Source organism: Symphodus melops, assembly GCF_947650265.1.
Source record: "Symphodus melops genome assembly, chromosome: 11".
Classification (NCBI taxonomy): Eukaryota; Metazoa; Chordata; class Actinopteri; order Labriformes; family Labridae; genus Symphodus; species Symphodus melops.
The window spans coordinates 21,338,175-21,353,535 of NC_136701.1; the positions used below are offsets into that span (position 1 = coordinate 21,338,175).

The 15,361-nt window shown below is 45.1% G+C and overlaps 1 protein-coding gene across 1 annotated transcript in view; it reads left to right on the forward strand.

Annotated features, from left to right (window-relative positions):
• sptbn2 (spectrin, beta, non-erythrocytic 2) overlaps positions 1 to 15,361 on the forward strand; it is a gene marked incomplete at its 5' end in the record, with an annotated part of 36,152 nt that overhangs the window by 15,752 nt on the left and 5,039 nt on the right. The window contains 34 exon segments of the mRNA XM_079355513.1: positions 1,641 to 1,792; positions 2,062 to 2,235; positions 2,539 to 2,630; positions 2,797 to 2,877; positions 3,813 to 3,928; positions 4,285 to 4,397; positions 4,502 to 4,689; positions 4,809 to 4,926; positions 5,062 to 5,220; positions 5,362 to 5,664; positions 6,573 to 6,726; positions 6,831 to 7,225; positions 7,320 to 7,583; positions 7,666 to 7,877; positions 8,189 to 8,326; positions 8,443 to 8,662; positions 8,809 to 9,345; positions 9,627 to 9,829; positions 9,925 to 10,015; positions 10,157 to 10,303; positions 10,544 to 10,807; positions 10,971 to 11,195; positions 11,312 to 11,401; positions 11,496 to 11,774; positions 11,871 to 12,001; positions 12,094 to 12,298; positions 12,405 to 12,779; positions 12,870 to 13,114; positions 13,201 to 13,339; positions 13,430 to 13,514; positions 13,937 to 14,133; positions 14,270 to 14,397; positions 14,483 to 14,558; positions 15,003 to 15,080. Coding sequence (XP_079211639.1) covers positions 1,641 to 1,792; positions 2,062 to 2,235; positions 2,539 to 2,630; positions 2,797 to 2,877; positions 3,813 to 3,928; positions 4,285 to 4,397; positions 4,502 to 4,689; positions 4,809 to 4,926; positions 5,062 to 5,220; positions 5,362 to 5,664; positions 6,573 to 6,726; positions 6,831 to 7,225; positions 7,320 to 7,583; positions 7,666 to 7,877; positions 8,189 to 8,326; positions 8,443 to 8,662; positions 8,809 to 9,345; positions 9,627 to 9,829; positions 9,925 to 10,015; positions 10,157 to 10,303; positions 10,544 to 10,807; positions 10,971 to 11,195; positions 11,312 to 11,401; positions 11,496 to 11,774; positions 11,871 to 12,001; positions 12,094 to 12,298; positions 12,405 to 12,779; positions 12,870 to 13,114; positions 13,201 to 13,339; positions 13,430 to 13,514; positions 13,937 to 14,133; positions 14,270 to 14,397; positions 14,483 to 14,558; positions 15,003 to 15,080 — 6,374 coding nt within the window.

Sequence of the window (15,361 nt, forward strand, 5' to 3'; positions counted from 1 at the left end):
ACACGAGAGGACAGCTTCCAGCAGTAAGCTTTCTGCAAGACTATTTTATTCATCAGCAAGTGAATGCTTTTGACATTTACTTGGTTCATTTATTTATTTAACGATTTAAAACCACATTGTCTTGGCAGTAAAACAAAACAAACATCGAGGTTTGCTTATGTTCATTTCAGTAATAAAGGTAAGAAACAGGAGAGTTTGTGACTGAATTCAGTTTCTTCTTTAGATAATTTCGTTTTCTTACTTCCTGATAAAACTGAAGCACACGAGTTGTGCAGCACGCTGGTGTGTGTGTAGCAGTGCAGGGATGTTATGCAATGTGCATGATACCAGTCACAAAGCAAACATGGGTCTCCTCTTATGGATCGTTCTAGTTCTCGTGGAGTACAGTTTTAAATTCATTTAAAATGTTGTTTTCAGAATGACTGAATATTTGATTCATTTGCTTATTTTCATTGTTGTAAAAAAATAACCTGTCGTTACCACACTTATGTTTCATGTCGGCCTGGACGAGTTCATCTCAAATCAATATCTCGATTAATTGAACATCGATTACATTTAATGAACAATTGTTTCGTTTTTTCTGTCTATGATTAAAGCTGGGATATTTGTTCTATTGAAAGAGTACATATCAAACTATTTGGTGGTTATTTATTGAATATTTTTAACTGAAATCAAAGCATCGCTTGGAATGAAAACGACACAGTTTAGTTTTAAAGTAAACTTCTCCAAAGCTGTACAAAATAAACAACTTAGATTTCTTACTGTTTTTCCGCAGTGTTTACATTTGACTTCTTTTTTGTTCGGTGTCGTCTCCCCTAAAGACAAGGTGTGTCCAAACGATGGACACTGCTTCAATATTGCTGATTGGACGTGTCGCCATGGGACTCCGCCCATTGACGAGATTAAATCGATTAATGAACGTCGATGATTTTTCGATGAATTGCCCAGCCCGAGTTTCATGTCTCTTTTCTACATGTAGCATTGGTTTGGGTTAATTCCTCTGATCCTTCTGTCCTAAAGGTTGGTCTGTGTTGGACGCAGTGTATTTAGTACACCACTAGAACAGTGTTGTCAGAAGGTAGAGGGAGACCTTGTGTCCTAGAAATGAGGTCACCTTGTTAGGTCGCAGAGCAGGATTAGCTTCTTACTCCCCTGGTCCATATGTCTGAGCTGCTGCCACGGCTTAATTTATCGTGGAACTTTTTTTAGTCCCGCTCCAAAAGAGAGCAGCAAATAGCTCATGAAATCCCCTTCCCTATGTTGTGCAATTTTTGCATCGTCACTTTGTTTTCTTGTAAACTCGCATCATTGGAGCAATCAGCAGTGCGCACATGAGGAGAGCCAACAGGAAACTAAAGAGTGTGAAGAGTGAAAACCTCTCCCTAAGCTGTCAACGCTGTGATCCAAGAGACTTAATGGCGTAGCTTATCTGTGAAATGAAGTGCTCAGGACCAGAGCTTAAGTCCTTATGATTTACTGTCACCTCAGTGTGTCGGACAACACCACTGTTTGTTTGGAGACAAATTGATTCCTTATAATTATTTATGTCCCCGACAGCAGCGACGTTGAAGATGTCTCAGGCTTCAGAGTGTTATCTGGGTGACTCCAGCTTCTCTCTCCCCCTGTTGCGTGCTTTGCAGATGAGCGTGAAGCGGTGCAGAAGAAGACCTTCACCAAATGGGTCAACTCCCACCTGGGCCGAGTCACCTGTCGCATCGGCGACTTGTACACCGACCTGCGAGATGGCCGTATGCTTATTCGCCTTCTGGAGGTGCTCTCCGGAGAACAGCTGGTCAGTATGGCACAGAAAGCGTCCTTTTCTATCCTAACTCTGACCCCTTCCCCTCACTGTCACCTTCATATTGCACCACAAGTCTTTTGGATGGAGGATTTCATGTGACTCATTTCTTCTTTCCTAAAGCATGACTTCCTTCTTCTTTGGATCTACTTGTTGTTGTTTTTTCTATTTTAATGGCAAACATTTATTTTGTGATCACTTTTGTTCAAGAATTCTAACACACAGTCTTAATTCTTTTTTTTTTCTTTTTTTGCTCAACACAGCCAAAGCCCACCAAGGGGCGCATGCGTATCCACTGCCTGGAGAATGTCGATAAAGCCCTGCAGTTTCTTAAAGAGCAAAAAGTCCATCTAGAAAACATGGGCTCACATGACATCGTGGACGGGAACCACCGTCTCACCCTGGGTCTCATCTGGACCATCATCCTTCGCTTCCAGGTAACATCCAGTGTAGCCTTGGGGTGTAGCCTTGCTCATTCCACCGTCAGCACAGCTGCTACATTGTTTGACCTTTTTCAGACTGAGAGTGTCTCTGCATGTAGCCTCGTCCATCCTCAGGCAGCTCATAAATATGGTGAAATAGATCAATTATTCTGTCACGATTTAGAAGGCAATTCAACATGCTAGACGTTCACATGGGGCCTTCTTACCGACACGTTTTTATACAATGTGAAAGAAAAAAAGAGGTAAATGTAATTACGTAGGAATGGTGTGCATTTATGTGTATGTCTCTGCTAACAGATCCAGGACATCAGTGTGGAGACAGAAGACAACAAGGAGAAGAAATCAGCGAAAGACGCCCTCCTGCTTTGGTGCCAAATGAAAACTGCTGGGTGAGAAAGAAGTGGGAGGGAGGGCGACAGTACACAGCATAAACTCTGTTAATGCATTAAAGATATATTTGATCGTTTGGGTTATTTCTGGTTTTAATGAAGTTTGTACTGCTGATTCGTTCTGTGTTACATTAATGATTAATGACTCCTGATCTGGTCTTTGCAGATACCCCAATGTCAACATCCACAACTTCACCACCAGCTGGAGAGATGGTCTGGCGTTCAATGCCATCGTGCACAAACACAGGTCATTGACTTCTTCCTGTACTCGATGTGACATACCGTTCCCTGTTAGGCATTATATGCTCACATTTAGATATTGAACAGGTCTTTTTTTATTCTTAAAATCTTAAAGGTGTCAGCCAGACTCTTTGATAAATCAAACAGCACCTGTCGCTGAACCATTTCTCTTCTCGGGGGTGTTTTTTTTTTTTTTTTTTTTGTATTCTTTTTTCTATTTAGGTCTCCTTACTCCTCTCATCCTTCAAAGCAATGAAAGGATGAACATAAAATGGGGAGTAAGATGACCTAGATCACAGAAATAATAACCCATTTATTTTCTATGAAGAGCCATGTTTGGTAACTCACTTGCACACCCTGCTGGTGTAGTGCCATATACAGCACATGTTAGGATTAGTAGTTTGCCTCAAAGCCAAAGGTGCAGCCTTAACTCCTGAGTCAAAGACATCAGCATTGTTTGCAACATTGAATGCCTAACTGATACCTGAGACCTGAAGTCAGTGAGCCATGGTATACCCGTGTAAACCATGACTACAGATCAGGTCTTAATTCACACGACACACTAAGTCTCCCCAGCAGTTAGCAAAAGAGCCTTTTTCTCTTCTCATTCTAAAATATCTGCAGTTCATTATTTTTTAGATTGAAACGTTTGTGAGGACAGTACATTTAAACTCATTATTATTGGTCGTTGAATCCAATTCAGGACAGAATAAGAAATACTAGTCAGGAGCAGCTTGCCTAATCCACTCATGGAAAACCTGTTTTCATGCACATGTCTGTATGTTATTCAATATGATTTGGTCTGTAAACACCAACATGCACTTGAGTTGCACAGGCAGCTGATATTGTACATCGACCTTTAACATGTTGCCTTTAGCTTTCACATGCCACCCAGTGCAGTCTGCACTTATTGAAGCTTTAATTGTTCTCTGGCCTCTGCAGACCGGACGTGATTGAGTTCGACAACCTGAAGAGATCCAACGCTCACTACAATCTCCAGAATGCCTTCAACGTGGCTGAGAAGGAGCTGGGGCTTACCAAGCTGCTGGACCCAGAAGGTGAGTGGGTAAAGCTTCGACGAAAACATGAAGCCTTCCTTTAAGTCCTGCTGACGGTCTGATGCTGCCCACTGAGGCACTAAGCTGGTGTCTGTTGTCCCAAAACAGCTTGATGTTTAAGACTATGGAGGATTACTGGAATTAAATCTATCTTAGACAACACTACATCACGTGTCGGCTACACTGACACCTCAAAAAGCGTGTCCCAAAGACGGTTACAGTTTGGCACCTTTAAAGCTCTTAAATTGTGCTGTTGATAAACTTAGATGTGTTGTTTGTGGATTCGGATGTTTGCTGTTTACATAGATTCAGAAAAGTAAATAAGATGCACATGGATCTTGCTTTCTTTTGTTCAGATGTGAATGTTGATCAGCCTGATGAAAAGTCCATCATCACCTATGTGGCGACCTACTACCATTACTTCTCCAAAATGAAAGCCCTGGCAGTGGAGGGCAAACGCATTGGCAAGGTGAGCTGCCTTTCTTGTGTTTTTTTTTTGTTTTTGTTTTTTTAGTGTGAGTACCGATGTAAATGCTTGTACGCTGTTTTACGACGTGTCTCTTTTGCTTGCAGGTGCTGGACTACGCTATTGAAGCAGACCAGCTCATAGACAAGTATGAGACTCTTGCATCAGAGCTGCTGCAGTGGATTGAACAGACCATTGGGACGCTCAACGATCGACAGCTAGCTAACTCGCTGAATGGAGTGCAGAACCAGCTTCAGGCTTTCAACTCCTACCGGACTGTTGAGAAACCTCCCAAGTAAGACAAGCAACGCTTAAACAGAGTAACCAAGTCAAGGAGCCAGTCCCTGTGATTCATAAGGATCCAGTGTGGAAAACTATTCAGTATGTTAACACATGTGATGTGCGTCTCCACAGATTTACAGAGAAAGGAAACTTGGAGGTTCTCCTCTTTACCATCCAGAGCAAGATGAGAGCAAACAATCAGAAGGTCTACATGCCAAGAGAGGGCAAACTCATCTCTGACATCAATAAGGTGCGGCCTACTTTTGGTTATGTTGGGTTAAACAAAGGCGGCCTCCGCAAGAATGCAGTATTGGTACCCTGATGGCGGGATGTTGTTGACAAACTTCCTCTTTTTTTTCTTTTTTTTTTGATGATGATGATGCAGGCATGGGAGCGCCTGGAAAAGGCAGAGCATGAGCGAGAGCTGGCGCTGAGAAATGAGTTGATCCGTCAGGAGAAGTTGGAGATGCTCGCCGCACGTTTTGATCGCAAGGCTGCCATGAGAGAGACGTGGCTGAGTGAGAACCAGAGGCTGGTGTCTCAGGTAGAGTGAGAACATTGGTCCTCATAGAAACAAAAGGCCAGATATTATGCTATCATCTGACTATTTGTATTCTAATCTTATTCCTGACTTAAACACAGTGAATAGTTAAACAGTGCTAAGCTAACTATTCTCTGTATGTAGGATAACTTTGGGACGGACTTAGGAGCAGTTGAAGCTGCCACCCGTAAACATGAAGCCATTGAAACAGACATTGGGGCCTACTGGGAGCGTGTGGCTGCTGTGGAGGCGGTTGCCAAAGAGCTGGAAGCAGAGGCCTACCATGATGTACGACGAGTCACTGCCCGACGGGACAATGTACTTCGACTCTGGGAATACCTCAAAGAGCTTCTAGCTGCACGCAGAGAGCGTCTGAACGCCCATCGGGACCTTCAGAGACTGTTCCAGGAGATGCGCTACATCATGGACTGGATGGCAGACATGAAGGTACTGCGACTGTTCTGCATTGGGACATTATGTTAGCTTTGTTTTTTTTGTTTTGTTTTTTTAACAAAATGGAATTCAGTTAATCCTCTCATTGCATTTTGTTGTTGATTGACACACGTCACACACGACAGCTTTAGTGACTACACCGAAAAAAGGACCATTTAAAAGCCATAATTAGCTTCATACTGGCCCAGCTTGAGCTGTGCTGCCTGTCATAGTTGGCTTTGCGCTTCAGTCCTTGGGAGTGTTTTCTTCCGTCACGTGGTTGAATTCCATCATGTTTTGATATTATACACAGCTGATCTAAAAAAGCTGGCGTTGCTAAAGGCACTTATCTGATAATCAAGGACACAGAATAGGCAGTTGTGCGGCTCAAATTGGTGGCCTGGGCCACACCTAAAATCTGATTGGCCACCCCAAAAGTTAGAGAACCACTGGTGTTAGCAAACAGCCACCACCTTGATTGTTAAGAGCTTTGACCTCTTCTGAAATATGTTTTTTAGGTTTCCTCTGCATTACTACATTTATAAAAGATAAAAAAAGAACGAAGCTGGGATGGAAATAGAATTTGTCTGAGTTTATTTGTCTCAGGTTGATGAACTCTTACAGTGATTTAGTCATCCATCACCACATAATGAGAACGCTTGTACACAGTTTATCTATGACAGCATTGTCTCACTGTCATCTAATAACTTTCTGCTCAGACTGAATTAATCTTCTCTGCCTTTATTTGAGTAACGCTCTTGTTCATTGTTTGTTCAGGGTTACAACATGTTGTGGTGCCACTGAATATGACTTTAATGCAAAAATGTTACCGAATTATTAGTTTGAAGTCTTCCAGATTAACATACCTGTCAAATACAATTCAATTTGAAAAAGACAAACAAAAATCATTTGCTGTGTTTCAGAGTCGTCTGCAGTCTCCAGACAGTGGCAAACATTTGCACGACGTGTTGGATCTACTGCAGAAACACAATCTGGTAGAGGCTGACATTTCAGCACAGGCAGAGAGGATCAAGGGAGTGCAGGCAGCTGCACAGCGCTTCACTTCCTATGAACAGGGTGAGTTGACTAAAGCTCTGTACAGACCGTGCAGCCTCAGTCCGACCTGTTTGTATCCCACCAAAAAAAGTAAAGAGTTTCATCATTCCTTTTCTGTTCATCAGCCTACAAACCCTGTGAACCAGGACTAGTTAGTGAAAAGGTCGACCAGCTCGGCGATGCCTACGAGGAGCTCGGTCAGCTAGCTGGGAAACGCAGAGAGCGCCTGGAGGACTCGCGTCGCCTCTGGCAGTTCATGTGGGATGTCGGGGAGGAGGCTGCGTGGATTCGAGAGCAGGAGCAGATCCTGGCCAGTGGAGACTGTGGCCGAGATCTCACCTCCGCCCTTCATCTGCTCAGCAAACACGAAGCTTTCAGAGATGAAATGGCCGCTCGCTACGGCCCACTGAGTAACAGCATCGCAGCCGGAGAGGCTCTGGTCAGCGAGGGACACTTTGGAGCTCCTGAAGTCAATGAGAGGATTCAAGACATCCGTGCACAGTGGGCACATCTGGAGGAGGTGGGTGGCGATCGTGATTCTTTGGATTTGAAAAGTGTACAGTAAATGTTTTTGTTTATGTTTGTCTAATGTTCTTGTTCTCCCTCCACCTCAGACCACTAAGCTCAGAGAGCAAAATCTGAAGGAAGCAGTTGCCCTGCATCAATTCCAGACAGATGCCAATGACATGGAGGCGTGGATCATGGAGACTCTTCGGCAGGTGTCCAGTCCAGAGGTTGGCCACGATGAGTTCTCCACTCAAACTCTAGCTCGCAAGCAGAGGGAGATAGAGGAGGAGATCCAGAGCCATCATCCCGCTATTGACTCCCTGCACGAGCAGGCCCAAGCACTGCCACAAGCCTATGTACATTACCCTGAGGTATGTGTGCTTTGTCTGTCATGCTTGTTCAGCGATGACATGCTGTTTGTTGCTCTAACTTCATGTTTACCGCTTTGTGAAGGTGGAGGGCCGCCTACCTGCTATTGAGCAGCGCTATGAAGAGCTGGAGTCTCTGTCTGCAGCTCGCCGCCAGGCTTTGGAAGGTGCCCTGGCCCTCTACCGCATGTTTAGTGAAGCTGGCGCCTGCCAGCTGTGGGTGGAGGAAAAGGAGCAGTGGTTAGACAGCATGGAGATCCCGACCAAACTGGAGGATCTGGAGGTGGTGCAGCAGAGGTCAGTCTTTTGGTTTGTGGAAGAGAAACGTATTAATACAAAATGAAAATACATAATTCATTCATTATGAACTATTCTTAACCCACAAAACCGTAAGTTTGAGAAAATGAAGTTTAAAGTTTGAACCTTTGAATCAGTCCGTAAGAATCTAATCTAATCATGTCATTACATTTGTGAAACCAAATGAATGAAAAATAAATGAGTCAGACAAAAGAAGCCACTGCTTTTTCTTGCAAATAAAAATTTGTTGTTTGAATTTGGTTCAAACTTTTCAGAATGATTTAATTGATCCATATTATTTATGGCTGCAGGTTTGAAACATTGGAACCCGAGATGAACAACCTGGGCACTCGTGTCACTGATGTGAACCAGGTGGCACAGCAGCTGCTGAGTTCAGACAACTGCAACAAAGAGCAAATCCATCAGACCCAAGACCAACTGAATAACAGGTCAGAGCTGACACATTAGGACAAGTTAAACCCACTTAGTTACTCATACACCTATGTATACTTAATGAGCACTGTTGCATTCGAGACTAAAACGTTACATTTGGTTTGATCTCTAGGTGGAAGGAGTTTGAAAAACTGGCTGGTAAAAAGAAACAAGGCCTTGAGTCAGCTCTTAACATCCAGAATTACCACCTGGAGTGTAATGAGATCCAGTCTTGGATGAAGGAGAAGACCAAGGTGATTGAGTCCACGCAGGGCCTGGGCAATGACCTTGCCGGAGTAATGGCTCTGCAACGCAAACTCACTGGCATGGAGAGAGACCTGGAGGCCATTCAGGTAAGGCAAGGTCACATGCAGTGTGTTACTGTTGAGAGAAGGGAATAAAACAAGCGAGGCAATAATGAATCCAAATCCAGGTAAACATGCTGAGATATCTTGTCATCACTTCATCATTTAACTTGTTTTATTTCACGTCTTCGCAGGGCAAATTGGATGACCTGAAAAACGAGGCAGAAAAGCTGGCCGAGGAACATCCAGAGCAGGCTGCAGTGATTCAAGGACGCCTGGCAGAGATTCAAGAGGTGTGGGAGGAGTTGAATGCCACCATGAAGCGGCGCGAGGAGTCACTTGGCGAAGCAAGCAAGCTGCAGGGCTTCCTCAGGGATCTGGACGACTTCCAGTCGTGGCTGTCCCGCACCCAGACAGCTGTGGCCTCCGAAGACATCCCCACCTCTCTGCCCGAGGCTGAGAGTCTGCTCGCCCAGCACGAGAGCATCAAGAATGAGGTGGATAACTATAAGGAGGACTACGAGAAGATGCGGGCAGTTGGGGAGGAGGTGACCCAAGGCCAGACGGATGCCCAGTACATGTTCCTGGCACAGAGGCTCCAGGCGCTGGACACTGGTTGGCACGAGTTGCGTCGCATGTGGGAAAACCGGCACAGTCTCCTGGCCCAAGCCTTTGATTTCCAGAATTTCTTGAGAGATGCAAAGCAGGCCGAAGCTTTCCTCAACAGCCAGGTAAGGAAATGACACCTGCTGCCTTTGCTGGAGAAAAATGCTCTCACTGAATCATGATTTTTTTCAAATGTGCAAATGTACAAATGCATTATTATGCAACTGTCAGAAAAAGTTCAGGACAAGTTCAAGAGTCTAAATTCTCCCTGGTTTAAACTTGTCTGTATACTCCCAGATTCCAACGGTTCTAAATATCCTAATCACATCACTTAAAGCTATCAGGACAAATATTTGGGATTGTATAATTGTACATAAAAAATGTACATTCCTTTCTTTCTGTGTAGGAGTACGTGCTGTCCCACACAGAGATGCCCACCAGTCTGCAGGGAGCAGAGGAGGCCATCAAGAAGCACGAGGATTTCCTCACCACCACAGAGGCCAGTGAGGAGAAGATAACTGGTGTGGTGGAAGCCGGACGGCGCCTCATTAATGACTCCAATGCAAACTCTGATAAGATCCAGGAAAAAGTCGACTCCATCCAGGAAAGGTTAGAGAGCAAGTCAAAGCTGGGGAAAGCATCCGTTTGTTTACATGTATAGTTGAAAGAGTGGCTCATTTAGCGTTCTCCTTCCTTCACTCCAGGCATCTGAAAAATAAGGAAGCTGCAAACGAGTTACTGGCGAAACTCAAGGACAACCGTGAACTTCAGCACTTCCTCCAAGATGGACAGGAGGTACACGTGTTCAAAACAAAGATGTTTCTGTTTTTAATAGAAACAACTTCTTGAACTATAAAACTTGTGTCGATCACTTGTTTCCTTTTATAATTATTAACACTATGCTGATGGATATCATAATGCTTTCTCTTTCTGCAGCTCACATTATGGATCAATGAGAAGATGCTGACTGCACAGGACATGTCCTACGACGAGGCCAGAAATCTGCACAGCAAGTGGCAGAAACATCAGGCCTTTATGGCCGAGCTGGCCTCAAACAAAGACTGGCTGGACAAGATTGATAAGGTATGGTTATTTTTATATGAATTTCTGTCACAAACGAGTAAACACATTCTGAAGATTTTTTTATTTTTTCCAAATGGAAAAAATATTTGACTTTTCAATTGGTAAACCATTGAAATACACAAGATAGTGTTGCATAAAAAAAAAATAATATTAATAATTAAATGGGGACAATAACCCAGCTCTCATCTTGTCAAATATGTTCATAAAGAAATGTAATGTTGTCTTTGTTGTCTGAAACAGGAGGGTCAGGCGCTGGTGGCTGAGAAGCCAGAGCTCAAACCTGTTGTCCAGCAGACCCTTGAGGACCTGCAGCGTCAGTGGGATGAGCTGGAGGGCACCACGCGCACCAAGGCCCAGTGTTTGTTTGACGCTAACCGGGCGGAGCTCTTTACACAGAGCTGCTCCGCTCTGGACGTCTGGCTGAAAAACCTGGAGAGCCAGCTGCACAGTGACGACTACGGCAAAGATTTGACCAGTGTCAACATTCTGCTTAAAAAGCACCAGGTAGAGCACGACAGATCCCAACTTTAATCTCCATAAGCATTGTTAAATAACAGAGCTAGAATAGCATGTTGCGTAACCTTGTGCTTTAGTATCATTAAACTCTAAATGGGATTAAAATCGACAAATGTCTTCTGGTCTAACATCTTTGTCACACCTGGTGTAGATGTTGGAGCACCAGATGGAGGTCAGAGAAAAGGAGGTGGAGTCCCTTCAGTCTCAGGCGCTGGCCCTGACCCAGGAGGACGCAGGAGTGGCTGAAGTCGACGGCCAGCAGAGACGAGTCACTGACAACTTCTCCGGCCTCCAGGATCCACTTAAACTGAGGAGACAGAGACTCCTCGCCTCTAAAGAAGCACATCAGTTCAACCGAGATCTGGAGGATGAAATCGTGAGTCGCATAACCTGACTGACTTCTTCAAGTGAAAATAGTAATGTATTCAAAGTATGTATTTGTTTTGAACTAGGTTTTGATGCTAATATTTAATTTATCTGTTTGTCTCTCAGCTTTGGGTGAAAGAGAGGATGCCTCTCGCAACATCCACAGACCACGGAAAAGATCTGCCGACTGTACAGCTTGTAATTAAGAAGAACCAGGTACAATGTTGAAATCGTTCAGAAGTAGAAAATGAAATTTCAGATGAATTACACACTGGTGCATTCACGACACCCTGTGGATTTTCTGAACCAGACATTGCAGAAAGAGATCCAGGGCCACCAGCCTCGCATCGATGACATCCATAGGCGAGGCATGACTCAGAGCCAGGTGGACGGCGATCGGCAGTCTGTCCTGGAGGAGCGTCTCGTTGAGTTGCGGGACCTCTGGGACCAACTGATTGCGGAGACGGACAAGCGTCACGCCCGTCTCATAGAAGCCAACCGCGCCCAGCAGTTTTATGCTGATGCAGCGGAGGCAGAAGCGTGGATGGGTGAGCAAGAGCTTCACATGATGTCAGAGGAAAAAGCTAAGGTGAGGAAAAAAAGTGAGAGAGGAGCTCTTGGTGCCGGTCGTTTCACTTTTGTGTTCATGAAAAAAAAAGTGACGACTTCCTGTTTTATCTATCAGGATGAGCAGAGCGCACTCGTGATGGTGAAGAAGCACCAGACGCTGGAACAGGCACTTGAAGATTACGCACAAACAATTCACCAGCTGGCCAACAGCAGCCGACTCATGGTCACCAGTGAACACCCAGAGAGGTGAGAGAGCAGAATAAATCCTGATCAGGGTCAACTGTGAAAACGATGAATTCCTCTCAAATCCATTCTTACTCACGTGTTCATCCACACAGCGAGAGAATCACCTTACGGCAGGCCCAAGTCGACAAGCTCTACGCAGGCTTAAAGGACCTCGCTGAGGAGCGCCGGGGCCGCCTCCAGGAGAGATTGCGGCTGACCCAGCTGAAGCGGGAGGTGGATGACCTGGAACAATGGATCGCAGAAAGGGAGGTGGTTGCTGGCTCCCACGAACTAGGACAGGACTATGAACATGTGACTGTGAGTTTTTCTTTTCTGAGTCACACACTTTGGAGACATGAGGTCTCAGAGAGATTTAGCCGAATTAATCATATTTCTAACTCTCGCCCTGGTTTTCTTTCCACAGATGCTCAGGGACAAGTTCCGGGAGTTTGCTCGTGACACCAGCACCATCGGCCAAGAGCGCGTGGACGGTGTGAACGGGCTGGCAGATGACCTGATTGAGTCGGGTCACCCTGAGAACGCCAGCGTGGCTGAGTGGAAAGACGGGTTAAATGAAGCCTGGGCCGATCTTCTCGAGCTGATTGACACGCGCACACAAATGTTAGCAGCCTCCTATGAGCTGCACCGCTTCCATCAGGATGCCATGGAGGTGCTCGGACGTGTTAAGGAGAAGAAGGAGGGGCTGCCCTCCGACCTTGGGCGTGATCTTAACACCGTTCAGCATCTACATAGACAGCACAACACATTTGAAAATGACATTCAGGCCCTCAGTGGACAGGTCAGATATTTGTTTGAAGTCATATCCATGTGAGATTTCGCAGAGAGCCTCGAGTGATGAATCTGAGCGTCTCCTCTTTGACCCTTTTAGGTGAACCAGGTACAAGACGATGCGGCTCGGCTGCAGAAAGCTTACGCAGGGGAGAAAGCGGATGACATTAACAGGAGCGAACATGCCGTCACCTCTGCCTGGGAGGGTCTGCTCGAGGCCGGTACAGCCCGCAGGCTCCTCCTGCTGGACACTGTGGAGAAGTTCCGCTTCTTCAACATGGTGCGCGATCTGATGCTTTGGATGGACGGTATCAACCTGCAGATCGACGCACACGACAGCCCCAGGTTAATGTCATATTAATGCTCACTGGAATCTTAAAGGTTTTCTTATCAAGTGTGTTTAACTTCTTTCCCTCCTTTATGTTTCTCAGGGATGTTTCTTCAGCAGGGTTGGTCATTAATAATCATCAAGACATCAAGTCAGAGATTGAGACCAGAGCAGACAGCTTCACCGCCTGCAATGAGATGGGAAATACTCTCATCAACAACAATCACTATGCAGCTGATGAGGTAATGTACTGCAGCTCGCTTTCTTGATCATTATTTAACATTAGTTCTTTTTACGTTTCCTCGTGTTAATGGATGTTTCTTGACTCACAGATCCGAGAGAAGCTGACCCAACTCCAAGAAAAGAGGGACAGGATTAACAAAAATTGGCAAGACAAGATGGATCATTTACAGATTGGTACGCCTCGCAGTTTATAGAATATTTTCCGCAGGTTGTTTAACCATGAATTAATGTTGTATGGAGAAGTAAAGTGATGGTGCTCATTGTTGTGGACACGACGGTACAGTGACAGTTCGAGGTGTGTAAACAGGTCCGCTTTGAAGGCCTCCATTTTAAAATGCAAAACAAAGACGAGGCTGCCCACACAAATATGACAAGTGCTGATCATGCCAGGGAGTGTTGTTTAGTTCTTGGTTGGTCTTCATGTTGTAGTTTTGTGTTGCTTTGCTGCACAAACACAAGCCAGTGAAATCATTAAAGCCTGCGTTTAGTTTTTGTCAAAGATGCTCTTTTTAAATAATTTCTTGTCCCTCTCTTTCTGTCTGTCTTTCTTGTTGTCTGTCTCTCCGTCTCCCGCCCTCCTTCTCTCTGCCTCTCAGTGCTGGAGGTGCTGCAGTTTGGACGTGACGCCTATGTGGCGGAGTCGTGGTTGGCAGGTCAGGAACCTCTTGTGCGAGCGGCTGAGCTGGGCCGAAATGTGGATGAGGTAGAGAGTCTAATAAAGCGCCACGAGGCCTTTGAGAAACTTGCCGCTGCCTGGGAAGACCGCTTCGTGCTGCTGGAGAAACTCACCACAGTAAGAAGAGAGAATTTAAAAAAATGAAACATCAGGAATGGTTCAAAGTGACATTAAAAAATGATTTCAGGAAGGAATTCCCCTCACTAATGAGGCATGAAGTTTAGATAGCACTACTGAGATCCTTATTTTACAGCTGGAAGAGCAAGAGATCCAAAGGAGGCGAGAGGAGGAGGAGCGAGCCCGACGACCCCCGACCCCGCCCCCCGCTGAAGAAGTTGCACAGACCGAGACAGAAAGTCACGTGCACGATTCTGCAGCCAGGTAAACCACGGGGTTAGCTTTTTTAAATCAGCTGTCATTTTTCTTATTGTCCTTAACGTGTTCTTCACCCCGCTCCTAAATGCAGAACCAGTCTGGACCAGACCACGCTCAACCAGTCGGTCTCAGTGAACGGAGTCCACAGCGACAACGACACGTCACAGGTGAGACACGCGTGTCCGGATGATTCCAGCGTCAGAGCTCGAGCATGAAATGTCGTGTGAAGTCTTTTTTTTACATGTTGTCCGACCTCATCTTTTACATCATGACATTTCTATGTAACAAGTAGAATCACTTTTCACTCGTGATATTTCTGTACATATAATACATGTAGTAACTGTATGTCTCTGTGTCTGTGTGTCGGACACTAATTAACACATGTTTTACACAGAGTGTGTATATTAAGTAATGAGGATACTTTCAGTGTTTATTTAAACAATCTGTTTTTAAAAATGTGTGTTTTGGGTATTATGATGATACATGTTATCAAGTCTCTTGTGTTGAAGCTCTTCTCTTAAAGAATCGGTGCCTCCAGGAGTTAACAGAGAAAAAAAACCTCACGTCAGGAACGCTGGCTTCTTAACATTTTCTTATTGCGTCTTTACCAGCAGTCGTTATCGCTATCGTTGTCAGTGGGAAAGAAATCAGAGCCTAAACGTGTGTGTAAGCCAAAGCAGCCGGAGCGTGTGAGTACAAAGACATGGACAGCTTTGTAGCTCCTCCCACACCCCACCACCCGCCCCACCCGCCCCTTCACAGCCTCCACTCAGCTCCTGGTCAACTGCAGTCCTTTTTTTTTTCTCTTTTTTTTTCTCTTTATGGTGAAAGCCATCGGCTTCTGTCACAGATGCAAACCATCGCTTTATTTATTCATGCACCACACGACGCATGATGCTGATTCATGAACAATGTGCTCTTATTGACCAGGACTGGCGTGATTTTAAATGTGAATGTGGTGGTGATAACT